At 36.2% G+C, this 12,163-nt stretch overlaps 5 protein-coding genes across 5 annotated transcripts; 2 read left to right on the top strand and 3 right to left on the bottom strand.

Annotated features, from left to right (window-relative positions):
* Positions 1–526: 526 nt before the first annotated feature.
* On the bottom strand, positions 527–1,661 carry RO3G_03147 (uncharacterized protein; the record flags this gene model as incomplete). Its single annotated transcript, XM_067657738.1, has 7 exons — positions 527–562; positions 618–991; positions 1,049–1,147; positions 1,209–1,263; positions 1,326–1,442; positions 1,507–1,581; positions 1,635–1,661. The coding sequence occupies 7 exons, from the start codon at positions 1,659–1,661 to the stop codon at positions 527–529; spliced, it is 783 nt and encodes a 260-aa protein (XP_067513839.1).
* Positions 1,662–2,394: 733 nt separating this feature from the next.
* Positions 2,395–3,306, top strand: RO3G_03146 (uncharacterized protein; the record flags this gene model as incomplete). Its single annotated transcript, XM_067657737.1, has 1 exon — positions 2,395–3,306. The coding sequence occupies one exon, from the start codon at positions 2,395–2,397 to the stop codon at positions 3,304–3,306; it is 912 nt and encodes a 303-aa protein (XP_067513838.1).
* Positions 3,307–3,840: 534 nt separating this feature from the next.
* RO3G_03145 (uncharacterized protein) lies at positions 3,841–4,062 on the top strand (the record flags this gene model as incomplete). Its single annotated transcript, XM_067657736.1, has 1 exon — positions 3,841–4,062. One exon carries the CDS (start codon positions 3,841–3,843, stop codon positions 4,060–4,062), a length of 222 nt encoding a protein of 73 aa, XP_067513837.1.
* Positions 4,063–6,293: 2,231 nt separating this feature from the next.
* RO3G_03144 (uncharacterized protein) lies at positions 6,294–7,019 on the bottom strand (the record flags this gene model as incomplete). Its single annotated transcript, XM_067657735.1, has 1 exon — positions 6,294–7,019. One exon carries the CDS (start codon positions 7,017–7,019, stop codon positions 6,294–6,296), a length of 726 nt encoding a protein of 241 aa, XP_067513836.1.
* A 3,034-nt stretch (positions 7,020–10,053) lies between these two features.
* RO3G_03143 (uncharacterized protein) lies at positions 10,054–11,945 on the bottom strand (the record flags this gene model as incomplete). The annotated part of the gene is made up of 5 exons (XM_067657734.1): positions 10,054–10,526; positions 10,586–10,983; positions 11,044–11,614; positions 11,675–11,779; positions 11,891–11,945. The coding sequence occupies 5 exons, from the start codon at positions 11,943–11,945 to the stop codon at positions 10,054–10,056; spliced, it is 1,602 nt and encodes a 533-aa protein (XP_067513835.1).
* Positions 11,946–12,163: the final 218 nt, after the last annotated feature.

Below are 12,163 nucleotides of genomic sequence, written 5' to 3'. Positions count from 1 at the left end.
TTCCGAAGCATGGATTAAATTTTTTTACCGAGTTTTCTGTAACAAGAGAAAGAGTCAAATGCGTATAAGTATTTACATAATATATAATGAGATACTGTGTGTGTTTGATAGTAAGAAATGAGAAAAGAATTTAAACTTGTTGGATTTCGTAAGGTTGATAAACATTGTTACACAGATTTCCCCACTTTGTAAATCTAAAACTACACCCAATACCGTACGTAAAGGCTATGCGTTTGATAAATTCGATTGGGCTCTTTAGAAACAAAATGTTAAAGCATCAAAAAACTGACATAAAAAGTAGGCTTTAAAGCGCAAGAGCATTGCACTGATTTATAGTTTTAAAAACACCCGTTATTTATGCATACTTGACAGCTTCTAGAACAAACATAATGATTTTATAACAAATCCAATATCTTTTACTGGATTAATATAACTTATAAAACCACCACTCTTAACAAAATTGAATAGCAAAAAACAATTTTACACAAAGAAGATGTGCTTAATACAAATGTTCTAAATAACTTTTTTAATTGTTCTTTTTCAAAGTTTCCTCAACACCGGGCTATAATAGAAGAAAAGTTTAGATCATGCTTCTATATAGGGTTTACTAGTCTTACGTTAGATCTTGTTGAATACATGCTTTCCACGTTCTTTTTAACTTCTTCAAATTTGCCCTTTGCCTCAGTACTGGTAGAACCAACAGCACTGTTAACTTGATTCTTTACCAATTGAGTGTTTTGTTCAATTTGTTCTCTTAACTTGGTGGCATTTTCATCAACAGCACCACGCAATTGTACTACTGTATTGTCGATTTGTTTGTAGACATCGTCAACTGAGTCCTTGACGCTTTGATGAGCTGCTTGAAGTTGAGGATATCTTTTTTCCAATCTTTCAAGATGCTGGAAAACATTAGAAGTAGTTTTGGGAAGTAAGTAGTATGACGTTCCAACAGCCAATGTGGTTGAAGTTAAGAAACGAAGAACAATATTTCCTAATCAGAATAAGAATATGTCGGCTTTCTTTATATTTTTAAATATAGTTTACTTACTATTACGAGCAATAATGGTACCAGCTAATGCAGCAACACCAACATACAAAGCATTGGGATAAAGCTCTTCATCTTTGTCAATTGTGTTTTTAATATTTGCTAAGATAAACAAATGTCAAGTCAGCAAATGATAAATAAAATCAATCTAGTATTGCTTTACTGGTAACTTCGTTTTCCAATTGTTGGTATTTTTGAACCCATCCGTTAACATGGCCCTATTTAAGTATAAAGATATATTAGACTGTTGAAAATTTTATCTTGAAGACTATTTTCTGACCTTTCCTTCCTCTAAAGTTTCATTAGCATATTTTTGAGCGATATAAACATGTTCTTCGAGTTTTGTAGGTGCTTCGACAATGACCACTTGTGGCTCGGGTTCATCATAGATACTAGGCTATTTTAAAAGCGAGAAAATAAAAGGATGAGATTACGGGTAAAATTACATAACAAATGAATACCTTTGTTCTCTTTTCTTCGGCAAAAGCAACAGTTGTGGTAGAAGCCCAAACAGCACCGGCAGCAGCAACAGAAAACTATAATTAGGTTTTAAAAATCTTGGATTGAAACTGAAATTAATGAACCTTACGCTCTTCTTTATAGCGGGTGAAAACATTGAGAAGGTGTTATTTTAGAGCAAAAAGATTAAAAAAAAGTTTTGATATCCCTGATGTTGGGCAGTATACATCCAATCAAAATGTATGATATACATGTGACGTCACGAAATATTATATCTTATTTCTCCAAAAAATACAGTGCTTCCAACAAGCAATGTCGTACAGGGTCAAAATTGGTGTCGCTAGCCAATCAAAAATGATGTTGTTGCGTAATCAACATCAATTTCGCATGTTCAAAAAAGAAAGTCGTATTTTTAGAAATCATCTCGTGTGCTTTTGAAAATGATGTCGTGCCACCGTGGTTTCTTGGCACTGGAAAAAATATAAAAGCAGGCAGACCTTTTCTTTTGGGTGATGTTTTTTTTTCTTCCAGTTTTTAACAATTTAACATGAGTATATTTTTAAAGACGGACATGGAAATGTCGTTGATGAGAATGGAGATCCTGAGACGATGGAGTATGTCGTTGAGGCGATTGCAACTCATACTGAATACTTGAAAAATGCAACGTCTAGTGAGTCTTCCTCGACTTGCCCAATGTTGATGGAAAAGGCAAAAGACGAAGACGTTCATATGAAGGATTCAAGCATAAAGCGTGATTATGTGCGCTATATTGTTCAGGATAAGACCAGATTTTTCGATCTGAAGATTGAAAAGTGTATGAGTACATCAGCAGCAGCAAAGCAGTTGGCATTCACATTCGAACTGCTCAGAGATGTGTTAAGCAATACAATATGCGTCCCGATAGTATCTTTGATGTTTCTAAGCAAGTTGGTCGCAAATGTGTCTTGAATGATGAGCATAAAATGACTATTGTCAAGTTTATTGATGCTAATCCTTCTGCTGCTGTTGCTCAAGTGACTGAACATTTGTTGAATCGATTCAATTATCTTAAAGTTTCACGAAGCACGGTTTATAATTTCATGAGAAGTGAATGCAATCTTTCGCTGAAGAAAGCAGGTTTTCACTCTATTGAAAGAAACAGTCCGCCAAAGATTGATGAGCGATGCAAACGGGTTAGCAAATGGGAAAATACAGACATGAACTTCCTGACGAATTGCGTATTCCTTGACGAGTCTGCTTTTGATATCAATATGAAACACTCAAGGGCTTGGTCCAAAAAAGGTACGCGTACCATTGTCACCCGACCTACTACGAGAGCAAACACAACATCGATATTGGGAGCTATCTCTGCATCAGGTTTAATCAAAATTGGTGTGAAAAAACCGAGACCTACTAAGAAGAGAAAGGCTGACGGATATGTAAGCTCAGGAACTGTAACGGGTCACTACCTTAGTTTCTTAAAAATGACTCTCGATGAAATGGACAAGCATCTGCACATGAAAGGACATTATGTAGTCATGGATAATGCGCCTATTCACACACATGAAAACATAAAAAAGTACATTGAGTATCGAGGATATAAATGTGTATATCTTCCTACTTACTCTCCTGAGCTCAACCCAATAGGACAATTCTGGGCAGTGGCAAAGAGCAAGGTGAAGCGTCATCGGTTTTTGCAGCAAGATACTTTGTCAAAAAAAATCACGGAAGCTTGTAACAGTGTGGAGAAAAGTCACTTCAAAGGTTTCGTTTCGCATTCTTACAAGTGCTGGGATAAATGTCGAAATAGGCAACCTATATAATGACCATAAATGAATGTGAGATAAAACAAGGTAAGTAACGATCAAAAAAAAAAAAAAAAAAAAAAAAAAAAAAATGGGTAGGCTGGTTGGATAGGTTGCACAGGAGGGGTGTTTGCAATCAAAATGTTTCCATTTTTTTTTATTTGCCTTCCAAACTATTGATTACGATTCAGCTAAGTTTGAAAAAGAGGGGGCAGAGAGGGAATAAGAGATTTAGGTATCGTAAATGACCTAATTATGTCGAAGCTTTAAATGGCATGCTCTTTTTCGATTCTTGGAAGACGAATAGAGTTGTTGGAACAGCGACATTGATGCCATAGGGGCGTGATAATCGATGGTGCGTTTGATATCCTTTGTGGGCACGCACAGGTTATCAAATACCTCCAGGACACTCATGATACAGGGCAATTCCGTCACGAAGGACGCTAAACCTTGAAGGCTGTCTGGTAACCTGATCTCGGCTAACCTGAGCATGGTATACAAGCGCATGGCAGGCAAAAGTAGGGCGTAAAAAGTAATCGTTCGACCAGCAATATGGATTCCCAGGATGCCATCGAAGTTCTGCTTGCCAAGGGCATTCTTGTAGAACGTTGCAATCCTAAGGAGATCACAACAAACCAAATGATGATCTTCCGCTTGGTTAGATACTTTTACCTCTCCGTAACCAAAGGTCGAGCTCCATTTGACACCATAACACTCTGTGATGCAAAGATCAGGGCGAAGACTCTCTTGGAGTCCGTACTTTTTCGCTTCTAGGGTCATTTCGTTGGTCCAACGCAAATAAACACCAGCATCGGGATCGTCAAAAAGATCAGAAAGAAATTATTCAACAAACCTCGAGCACAACTCGGATTCATTCGCGTCTTCTTCGATGGGCAGAGGTGGGAGTTTGCGGATCAAGGAACACAACGCCTCGGCAAACTTGGATTCGTGTGCAGAAAGCGATAGAGCATCAATAGCCTTTAAGGGTATTTGCTGGTACAGTAGCCGCTCTATTTAAGGGTGTTCGATTTAAGGGTATTTTCTATTTATGAGTGTATATCTAAAGAACGACATAGGTCACCAGCATTAATGCCACTATACCACTATTCTATTTAAGGGTGCAACGCAAATATTTTTTACCACTAAATAGAAAAAGTTTTTATAAGTGATAGTTTTTTGGAGCACTCTAACAATAAATTTTTTACTTTGTAAAATAAGATCGAAGATCTGTTTGCTCTTTTGACTTATTTAAGTCAGCCAATCTCATTCGAATTCGGCGGTGTAATTTACAATCAAGATCGTCCAAAGGAAATTTGTACATGAGAATAGTTTCATAGGCTTCTTTCAACCGTTTCTTACACTCTACTATATCGACACGCTGCTCATCTTGCTCTGTATTATCATTTTCTTCTGCTTCATCTATGTTGTCTTCTGCCGTTTCTTCATTATTAGTAGCACTTGTTGTATAACATACTATCATCTCGCTTTCATCTGCTTCAAGGTTCAACTGGCTAACATCAGTAACTTTGTTGTCAAATTTCCTGGGGAGATCTGGGAGCATTCCATTTATTGTTTCTGGTTTTACTTTAAGTCATGCATTAGCTAGAAAAAACATAGCCTGAGCTTGATCCATTTTGTAAACATTCGGATTATCCAACTTTTTACTGATATACAGACATAAAGCACGGTCGTACTGCTGGGCTCGGAAGTGTGTCTTAAAGTTGTCAATAATTCCTGTGTATACAAAACATTAATGAGAAAACTGTAAAACAAAAAGTCAGCTTATATAGCATTTTATCAACAAATAATAGGCTACCTGCATCAAGAGCCTGTAGCTTACTAGCCGTGTTTGCTAGGAGAAATATCAATTTGATATTGTTGAGCAGAATTCTTATTTTATGAGCGGACGCATTATCAAAAGAAGAGCAATTTTTTCGATTCTGTCTTCCAAAGACAACATTTAACTTTTTCACATATGTTGTCATCCAAGCATTAGTAGAATAATGGTATTCAATTTCATGTTTTTTTTCCAATGGCAGTCATGGACAACAAATTAGCTCTTGCTTTAAAACATTTGGGGCTCTTGTGTTGTGCGATAACAATTGGTTTCCCTTTGTAAGTCCCATCCGAGTTACAGAGCAATCCAACTATCAGACGAGTTTTACTTTTTTTAGGCCATCAAGCGACTCGGAACATATGGTTCTTTTTGGTGGTTGCTGGTAATATAAACCTGTTTCATCAAAGTTCGTGATATCTATAGGATCATATAGTCCAAGAAGTTCTTCCATCTTCCTCAATTCGTTCTGAATGTTTTCAGAAGTGATGTCTACCGAGGCACTTTCACCATGCATTAGCCTGCATTTTACTCCAATTCGCTTAAAAAGTCTGGTGAGCCATTCAGAAAAAAATGAAATTTCATTTTCAAGGATTCTATACTTTACTCAAGCAATAGGTCTTACATATCGAAGAAATGAACCTCGATTGACTGGCAGATTGTTATTGTTCATGTCTGCAATAAACTTTACTACTTCATCATCAAGTTGAGGATAGCGTGTTGTTTTTAGACTTTTACCATTTTTGACAACATTAATATTACTATATAACATTTCAGCATTGTTGAGAATGTTTGATATAGTCTGTTGGGCAAGTGGTTGATCTAAATTGAATTTCTTCATAGCCTATTCACCTAATTCTGTTTCATTAAGCTGACCAGTAGCATTTTGATCCATAAACTCAATTTTTTGAGAAATAGAAAGGCGTACACGTTTATTATTATGTCATATTTATTCTCATCAAAATTATTTTGAGTCTACGACTCGTATATTATCCTTCTAGCAACTTTGATCAAGTCTTAAGCAAGTTTTGATTTGTTAATGTCCTTACACAATTACCAAATCTACCAACCGACAGTGGCATATATGGAAATATGTTGTACAAACATGTCTATAATGTAGCTACAATACATATTAAGTGTGTTCAATTTTTTAACAGCTACGAATTTCGATTTAAGGGTATGTTCTATTTAAGGGCGGCCAAAAATTTTGGCCACTCTTAAATAGAGCGGCTACTATAGTGCCACTAGTGAGCTTGTCGATCACAGCAAGAATGTTGGCTACGGTGTTAACAGGCATGGGCAACCGATTGATTTTGTATCTGTTTTTGATGAGCTGAATGGTGGCAAGCCAATTGTCACGGTGGATGAATGGTTTCAATTTGTCCGGATATCTGTGGGGCGACAACAGCAAGATCGATCCCGACGCAAGAATGGCATGTAAATGATCCTCTAAAGACAGTTTCCACTTGTATTCTTTCAGAGAAAGTTGCATTTTGTAGAAGGCGTCAGACACATCGAAATCGCTCGTCAATAAGTGCTCACTGAGTGGTGATGGTTCAATAGAGATTGTATCCAGCAAGAGAGATTCGTCGTGAGTGCGCTTATTCCCAACTTCAGAGAAATCCTGGTCTTGAGAATCGCCCGAATAACTGACGCTTGTGCCAAGGAAATTGTCCTGATCAGCTGTTGAAAACAACTCGGTAGAGGTTGCGTTGTTGCTGGATGATGCGTTGGTTTCATTACTGTATGATGTGGTGCTGCTGCTGCTACTGATAATGTAGCCAGGTCCATGCCTTCTATCAGGGAGAAAGCCTTTGTGGTCAGCGTAAAAATGAATCCTGAGGGCATTCAATTCATCATAGTGCGCAACACAGAATGGACATGCAAACCGTTTCATGATTTGGTCATTATATCCACAGAGCAGCAATAACCATTGCTCATTGTTGAATCAGCGTAGGGTGGGCAGACGCATTGGAAATGTAAACTTGTGCAAATTGATCAGATGTTTCCGAAGGCTTTGTGGTGAAATAAAGTTCACAATACATTGCTCGTCATGAAAGCAACGATTGACCAGATTGACGGGAGTGGATGCTGACATTACAATGGCAGAATCACAAAAAAACAAAAAACAATGAGCAGAAGAAAAAGAAGAAAAAAAGCAGGCTGTCCAACCAGCCTACCCATTTTTTTCTTTTTTTTTTTTTTTTTTTTTTTGATCGTTACTTACCTTGTTTTATCTCACATTCATTTATGGTCATTATATAGGTTGCCTATTTCGACATTTATCCCAGCACTTGTAAGAATGCGAAACGAAACCTTTGAAGTGACTTTTCTCCACACTGTTACAAGCTTCCGTGATTTTTTTTGACAAAGTATCTTGCTGCAAAAACCGATGACGCTTCACCTTGCTCTTTGCCACTGCCCAGAATTGTCCTATTGGGTTGAGCTCAGGAGAGTAAGTAGGAAGATATACACATTTATATCCTCGATACTCAATGTACTTTTTTATGTTTTCATGTGTGTGAATAGGCGCATTATCCATGACTACATAATGTCCTTTCATGTGCAGATGCTTGTCCATTTCATCGAGAGTCATTTTTAAGAAACTAAGGTAAATAATATCGTTCTATTTCTCATGCGGTCTCACGCCATTTTCAATAATATTTTTATTTATCGTATACAATATTCATCTTTTTGTTTCTTCTGCTTTGGCTGGATCCATGCAAACCACATTTAGGCCGACACGATTTACGCTTTGGATAAGGCTAAGACCTATGCCATCTACTTGAAATCGATAAGAGAACTATAGTGGCATGTTATAATGCGTCACTTCTTTCATATTTCAAAGTATGATCGTCAGCTTCTTATAATGAAACACGTGTTAGCTCACGTATTCGTTTCTTTTCTTTCAAAAATAAGAATTTTGAGGAGGCTACTTGCCACAGTGACTGATGAAGTCAAAGCATATATCATGTGTAATCACTGTTAATGTAAGATGAATATTCATCAGGAAGATTTAAAAAGCTGCGATTATAAGTTTACATGGATATATACTGTAAAATAGTCTAAATTATTAACCGTATTTTTTTCTTTTTCATCGCTTGGATTTAAAAAGATTACAATTTCCAAATCAAAAGAAGTCATTAAAGAAATCCTTTGACAGTAAAGATACGTCCTTATTTAGAACTTTTCCCAGTGCAAGAGTCGAACTCTTGTTCGCAAGTGATCGTTTAGCTTCGAAACGTTTCTGTTTGTAATTCATTTTTTACAAAAGAGTATCCACTTATGGCATATTTACCTCAGCTTTTCAATGAGTGTTCAGTGAATAAAGCCAATAAAATGGTAATTATATACAGTCCAGCTTTGAATTCTAGATATAGACAAGAGACATCAATGCAATAATTACTATATATAAAGCTTAAAGCATAATAATCAATTGTATACGCTCCAGTTACAGCTTCCTGTCAAGATATGTGTCTCTCTATCTGGCAAGAAGTACCAGACTATGAATACGGTTAATAAGACACCATAATGTTACTTCGTTTGACCCCAAGCATTCGTATGCACAACGCAAAATAAATGTATGCGATGTTCAATTTAACATCCGCCTTGTTTTGCAGTAACATAAGAGCTTTGCTTAGCATTGCTAATAAATCCACTTTTAGCTGGTGATAAGAGCAACAAAATCTAAGGAATTAAAAGTGTTTATAAGAGCAAATGTAACTATGCAGAGATAGAGAGAAAATCTTAGATTGATAATATACCAAAAGAAGATATATCCAATACGTGCGTATACCTGATTATCACTATTTTTTTCATGCAGCCTTAGTTGAATGAATAAAAGCAGTACGAGGCTTGTTTCCCATGAAAATCATTCAATACAGAAGGTTCATCTATAAAAGAATACTAGCAATAGTATTCGGATCGTCATGCTCGATTTTTGGGTAATAAGCTTTAAACTATCAATTCTTGATTACATATTTTCACATTGCACCTGAGGCTGTTGGTGGTCATTTTGAATGCTGTGATCATTACCTTTCTATCTCTAGTACAAAAATCACATTACAAAAACGACACAATATGATGTATATTTAAGTATATCTTAGCATTTATCTGTATGATTTCTTTGTACTGCTTTGCCATATTACGATTCTGTATAGAACAGAGAAATTTGCAATATGAAATACATCTTGACTGAGGTACAAGGTCAGGGGCACTGCATGCATTTGCATAAGACTTTATAAATGTTGACTATAAAAATAAATGCTGAAATCAAGAAACTAAACCTAGGAATCTGTTGATAAGTTCATTTTGACATACTCTGGTTGTTGTTATTGTAGTATTTAGCTTACTATTTAAAAGAAAATGCATATTTCACCTTATTATTTACAAATGAAAATTACTCTCAGTTTTTTTCTTATTTTCAACAGTCTCAGCAATTTTGACAGTGTCTGGGCAATGTAAGCTATCAAAAGATTTGAAAATATTATGCAGTTAGCTCTTTATATACTAGAAATCTATCTAATCGTTAAGAAAAGTTTAGACGGTTTAGCTATATAGTTATTGTGATAAGCACAATATATGCATTATATAGTACTTTACTTTTGTGCCTTAACTTTTTTTTCTCTTTTATTATTTAAATTTCAACAGGTTCTCAAGGTAATAAAACAGCCAATCTGTTCTTTAATAACCCATTGAACATTTTCCTTAGGATATGCTCTTTTAAAAGATGGACCTACATTTCGATTACTGTACCTTCTTCTGCACAAGAATTGACTAAACTTATTGCTCTTCATAGTATTAATATCCATCTGCCAGCTATTGATATACTTCCTGTTGAAATTGTTTAATATGAAAAAGCTAGTAGTTTGCCAAAAAAAAAAAAAAAAAAAAAAAAAAAAAAAAAAAAAAAAAGACATAAACTCATTATTTTATTGTCCCAAATAACTCCAAAATCCACGAGCTGTTGTCCCACCTTTTAGTGTATCATGAAGAACAACCATGTTACGTACTATTTCACGGAAACTCCAGATCCCAATTTGTTTTAAACGTCTATTCCTTTCTTGATGGTCTTTGACCAGATCTATAAATCCTTTTGATATGCATTCATTGAATTTTTGGCCAAGAGTTGCATCATTGATAGTATAGGCTCCATTAAAGTTCTCCAGGTCCATGATAATACGACCTTTGATGGGTACAAGGGTTCGGTTGTGATTAATATAAGCTACTACAGGGCGTAACATTGTGCTACTTAAATAGTTAAATTTAGGAATCTTGCGCGGCACAGATCCCTTGACATCTTTGAACCGAACGTCAACATCCATAATGAATTTTTTGTCTAAATTAGGGTCTTTGTATGGTTTCACAGGCTCACCCAAGCCGATCTGCTTGCCATTGCCCAATCCTAAAATGACGGAATGTGGAAAATACTATTGATAGTCTCTAGTACAGCTTTCCAAATACTTGGTGGGCCTTTTTGTAATGATTCGTCTGGCGCGTAAATATCTGCACAAAAATCCATAGTTCCTGAAGCAATCCATTGGGGTGGCCCCTCTCCAAAACGATGTGCATGATCTAGACTAAGATTGGTAATTCTTATCCGTGATTTTCGTTGATACCCATGTTCTTTCATGCCTTTGTCTGTCAACAAACCAAACTCCTTGTTTTCTCCACCAACAAGTACACCTTGAGGGTCAAATTTTTTGTATGGATAATAGGTTGTTAAATCAGGTGCAGTGCCCTTGGTCTCCAAATCTGAATACTCGAATACACTTTTCTCTATTTGCGGTGTATGTATACTCAAAATGCTTGTGTCTATAGATCCAACAATAAAGTCTGCACATAATATGTCAAAAAGAAGCCTATTATAATCGCGTTATCGTCCACTGTTTACACAATCGCGAAATTGCTTATCAACTTACCACTGCTTTCTGAATTGGCTGAACTGCGCTTGAATGATTGAGATAGGGAACGGTCTAAATCCACCTGGCATATAGACCGTAACTGACGCATCATCCATTGATAGTCGTTCCATCTCAAAATGACTAGGTATACGACCCTTTCTAACCAATTCTGGATTCCATGGCAAATGCTTATTCCACCCTCCTCTTCGGTTGTCTAATATTCCTCGAATCCCTTTGACAGCTGCATTCTTTATTACACCTTTACCCTCCATCCACCTCAATAAACTCAACTCTACTTCAACTGTATCGGCTGTAAGATCAAACCAAGGCATCCTCTTTAATCTTTTTTCATTCTTCATCTCGTCTTGGTCTAATTCAATTCCTGAAAATAAATCCCCTGGAACAATAACCGGGTTCCTTTCTTGAGTGCCCTGCTGAAATTTGACTTGTTCTGATCGTGGTATACAAGACACATGAACTTTATAAAACCTGATTTTTCCATCTTTCCAATTAGGCGTAGCTGATTCAAAAGAGACGGTTGTTCCAGTGGTAAGCGAAAGAAATTGACCCGTCTTTTTCATCATCCATTCTAAGATGAGGATACTTGATTAAAAAAGAGATAAAAAAAATAGGTAATAAACCCATTCACCTTGAAATTGAAAGGAGTTTCCTGTCCAGATTACTAGACTAATAAAACTTGTTGTGCCAACAATGAGCCAAATCGTGTGACCGACAAAAACCCAAGAAAAAAGAGCTGTGATATCATTGAGATTGAAAGGCCTCATTTGTTTCATAAGCGGGTACTTTATTCGAATTTTCATTCTCTGTATAGCTCCTCGAGCATGCACTAATAGCTCGTACTTACTTGGTGGTTTAGGTATTGGTGGTAAACGAACATGTCGACGCAAAGGAGGTTGCATAAAAGGACCGTAACACGACTGGCGCTGTATCAATGGTGATTTGTTTGGTCGTACTAGTAGGGCATAATTCTTTCGAGTTGATGTGTGAAGATTAAATTTCTTGGTTTTTTGGAATTGACGAAAGAACATCAAAAGCAGTACAAAAAAAAAAAAAAAAAAAAATGAATAAAAAAGAAAAAGAAAATGGCAACTTCCACATTTGGAAATGCTTTAATTTG

Source organism: Rhizopus delemar, genomic scaffold (assembly GCF_000149305.1).
Source record: "Rhizopus delemar RA 99-880 supercont3.2 genomic scaffold, whole genome shotgun sequence".
NCBI classification, from domain to species: Eukaryota; Fungi; Mucoromycota; class Mucoromycetes; order Mucorales; family Rhizopodaceae; genus Rhizopus; species Rhizopus delemar.
This window is presented reverse-complemented; position numbering and strand designations above follow the sequence as displayed.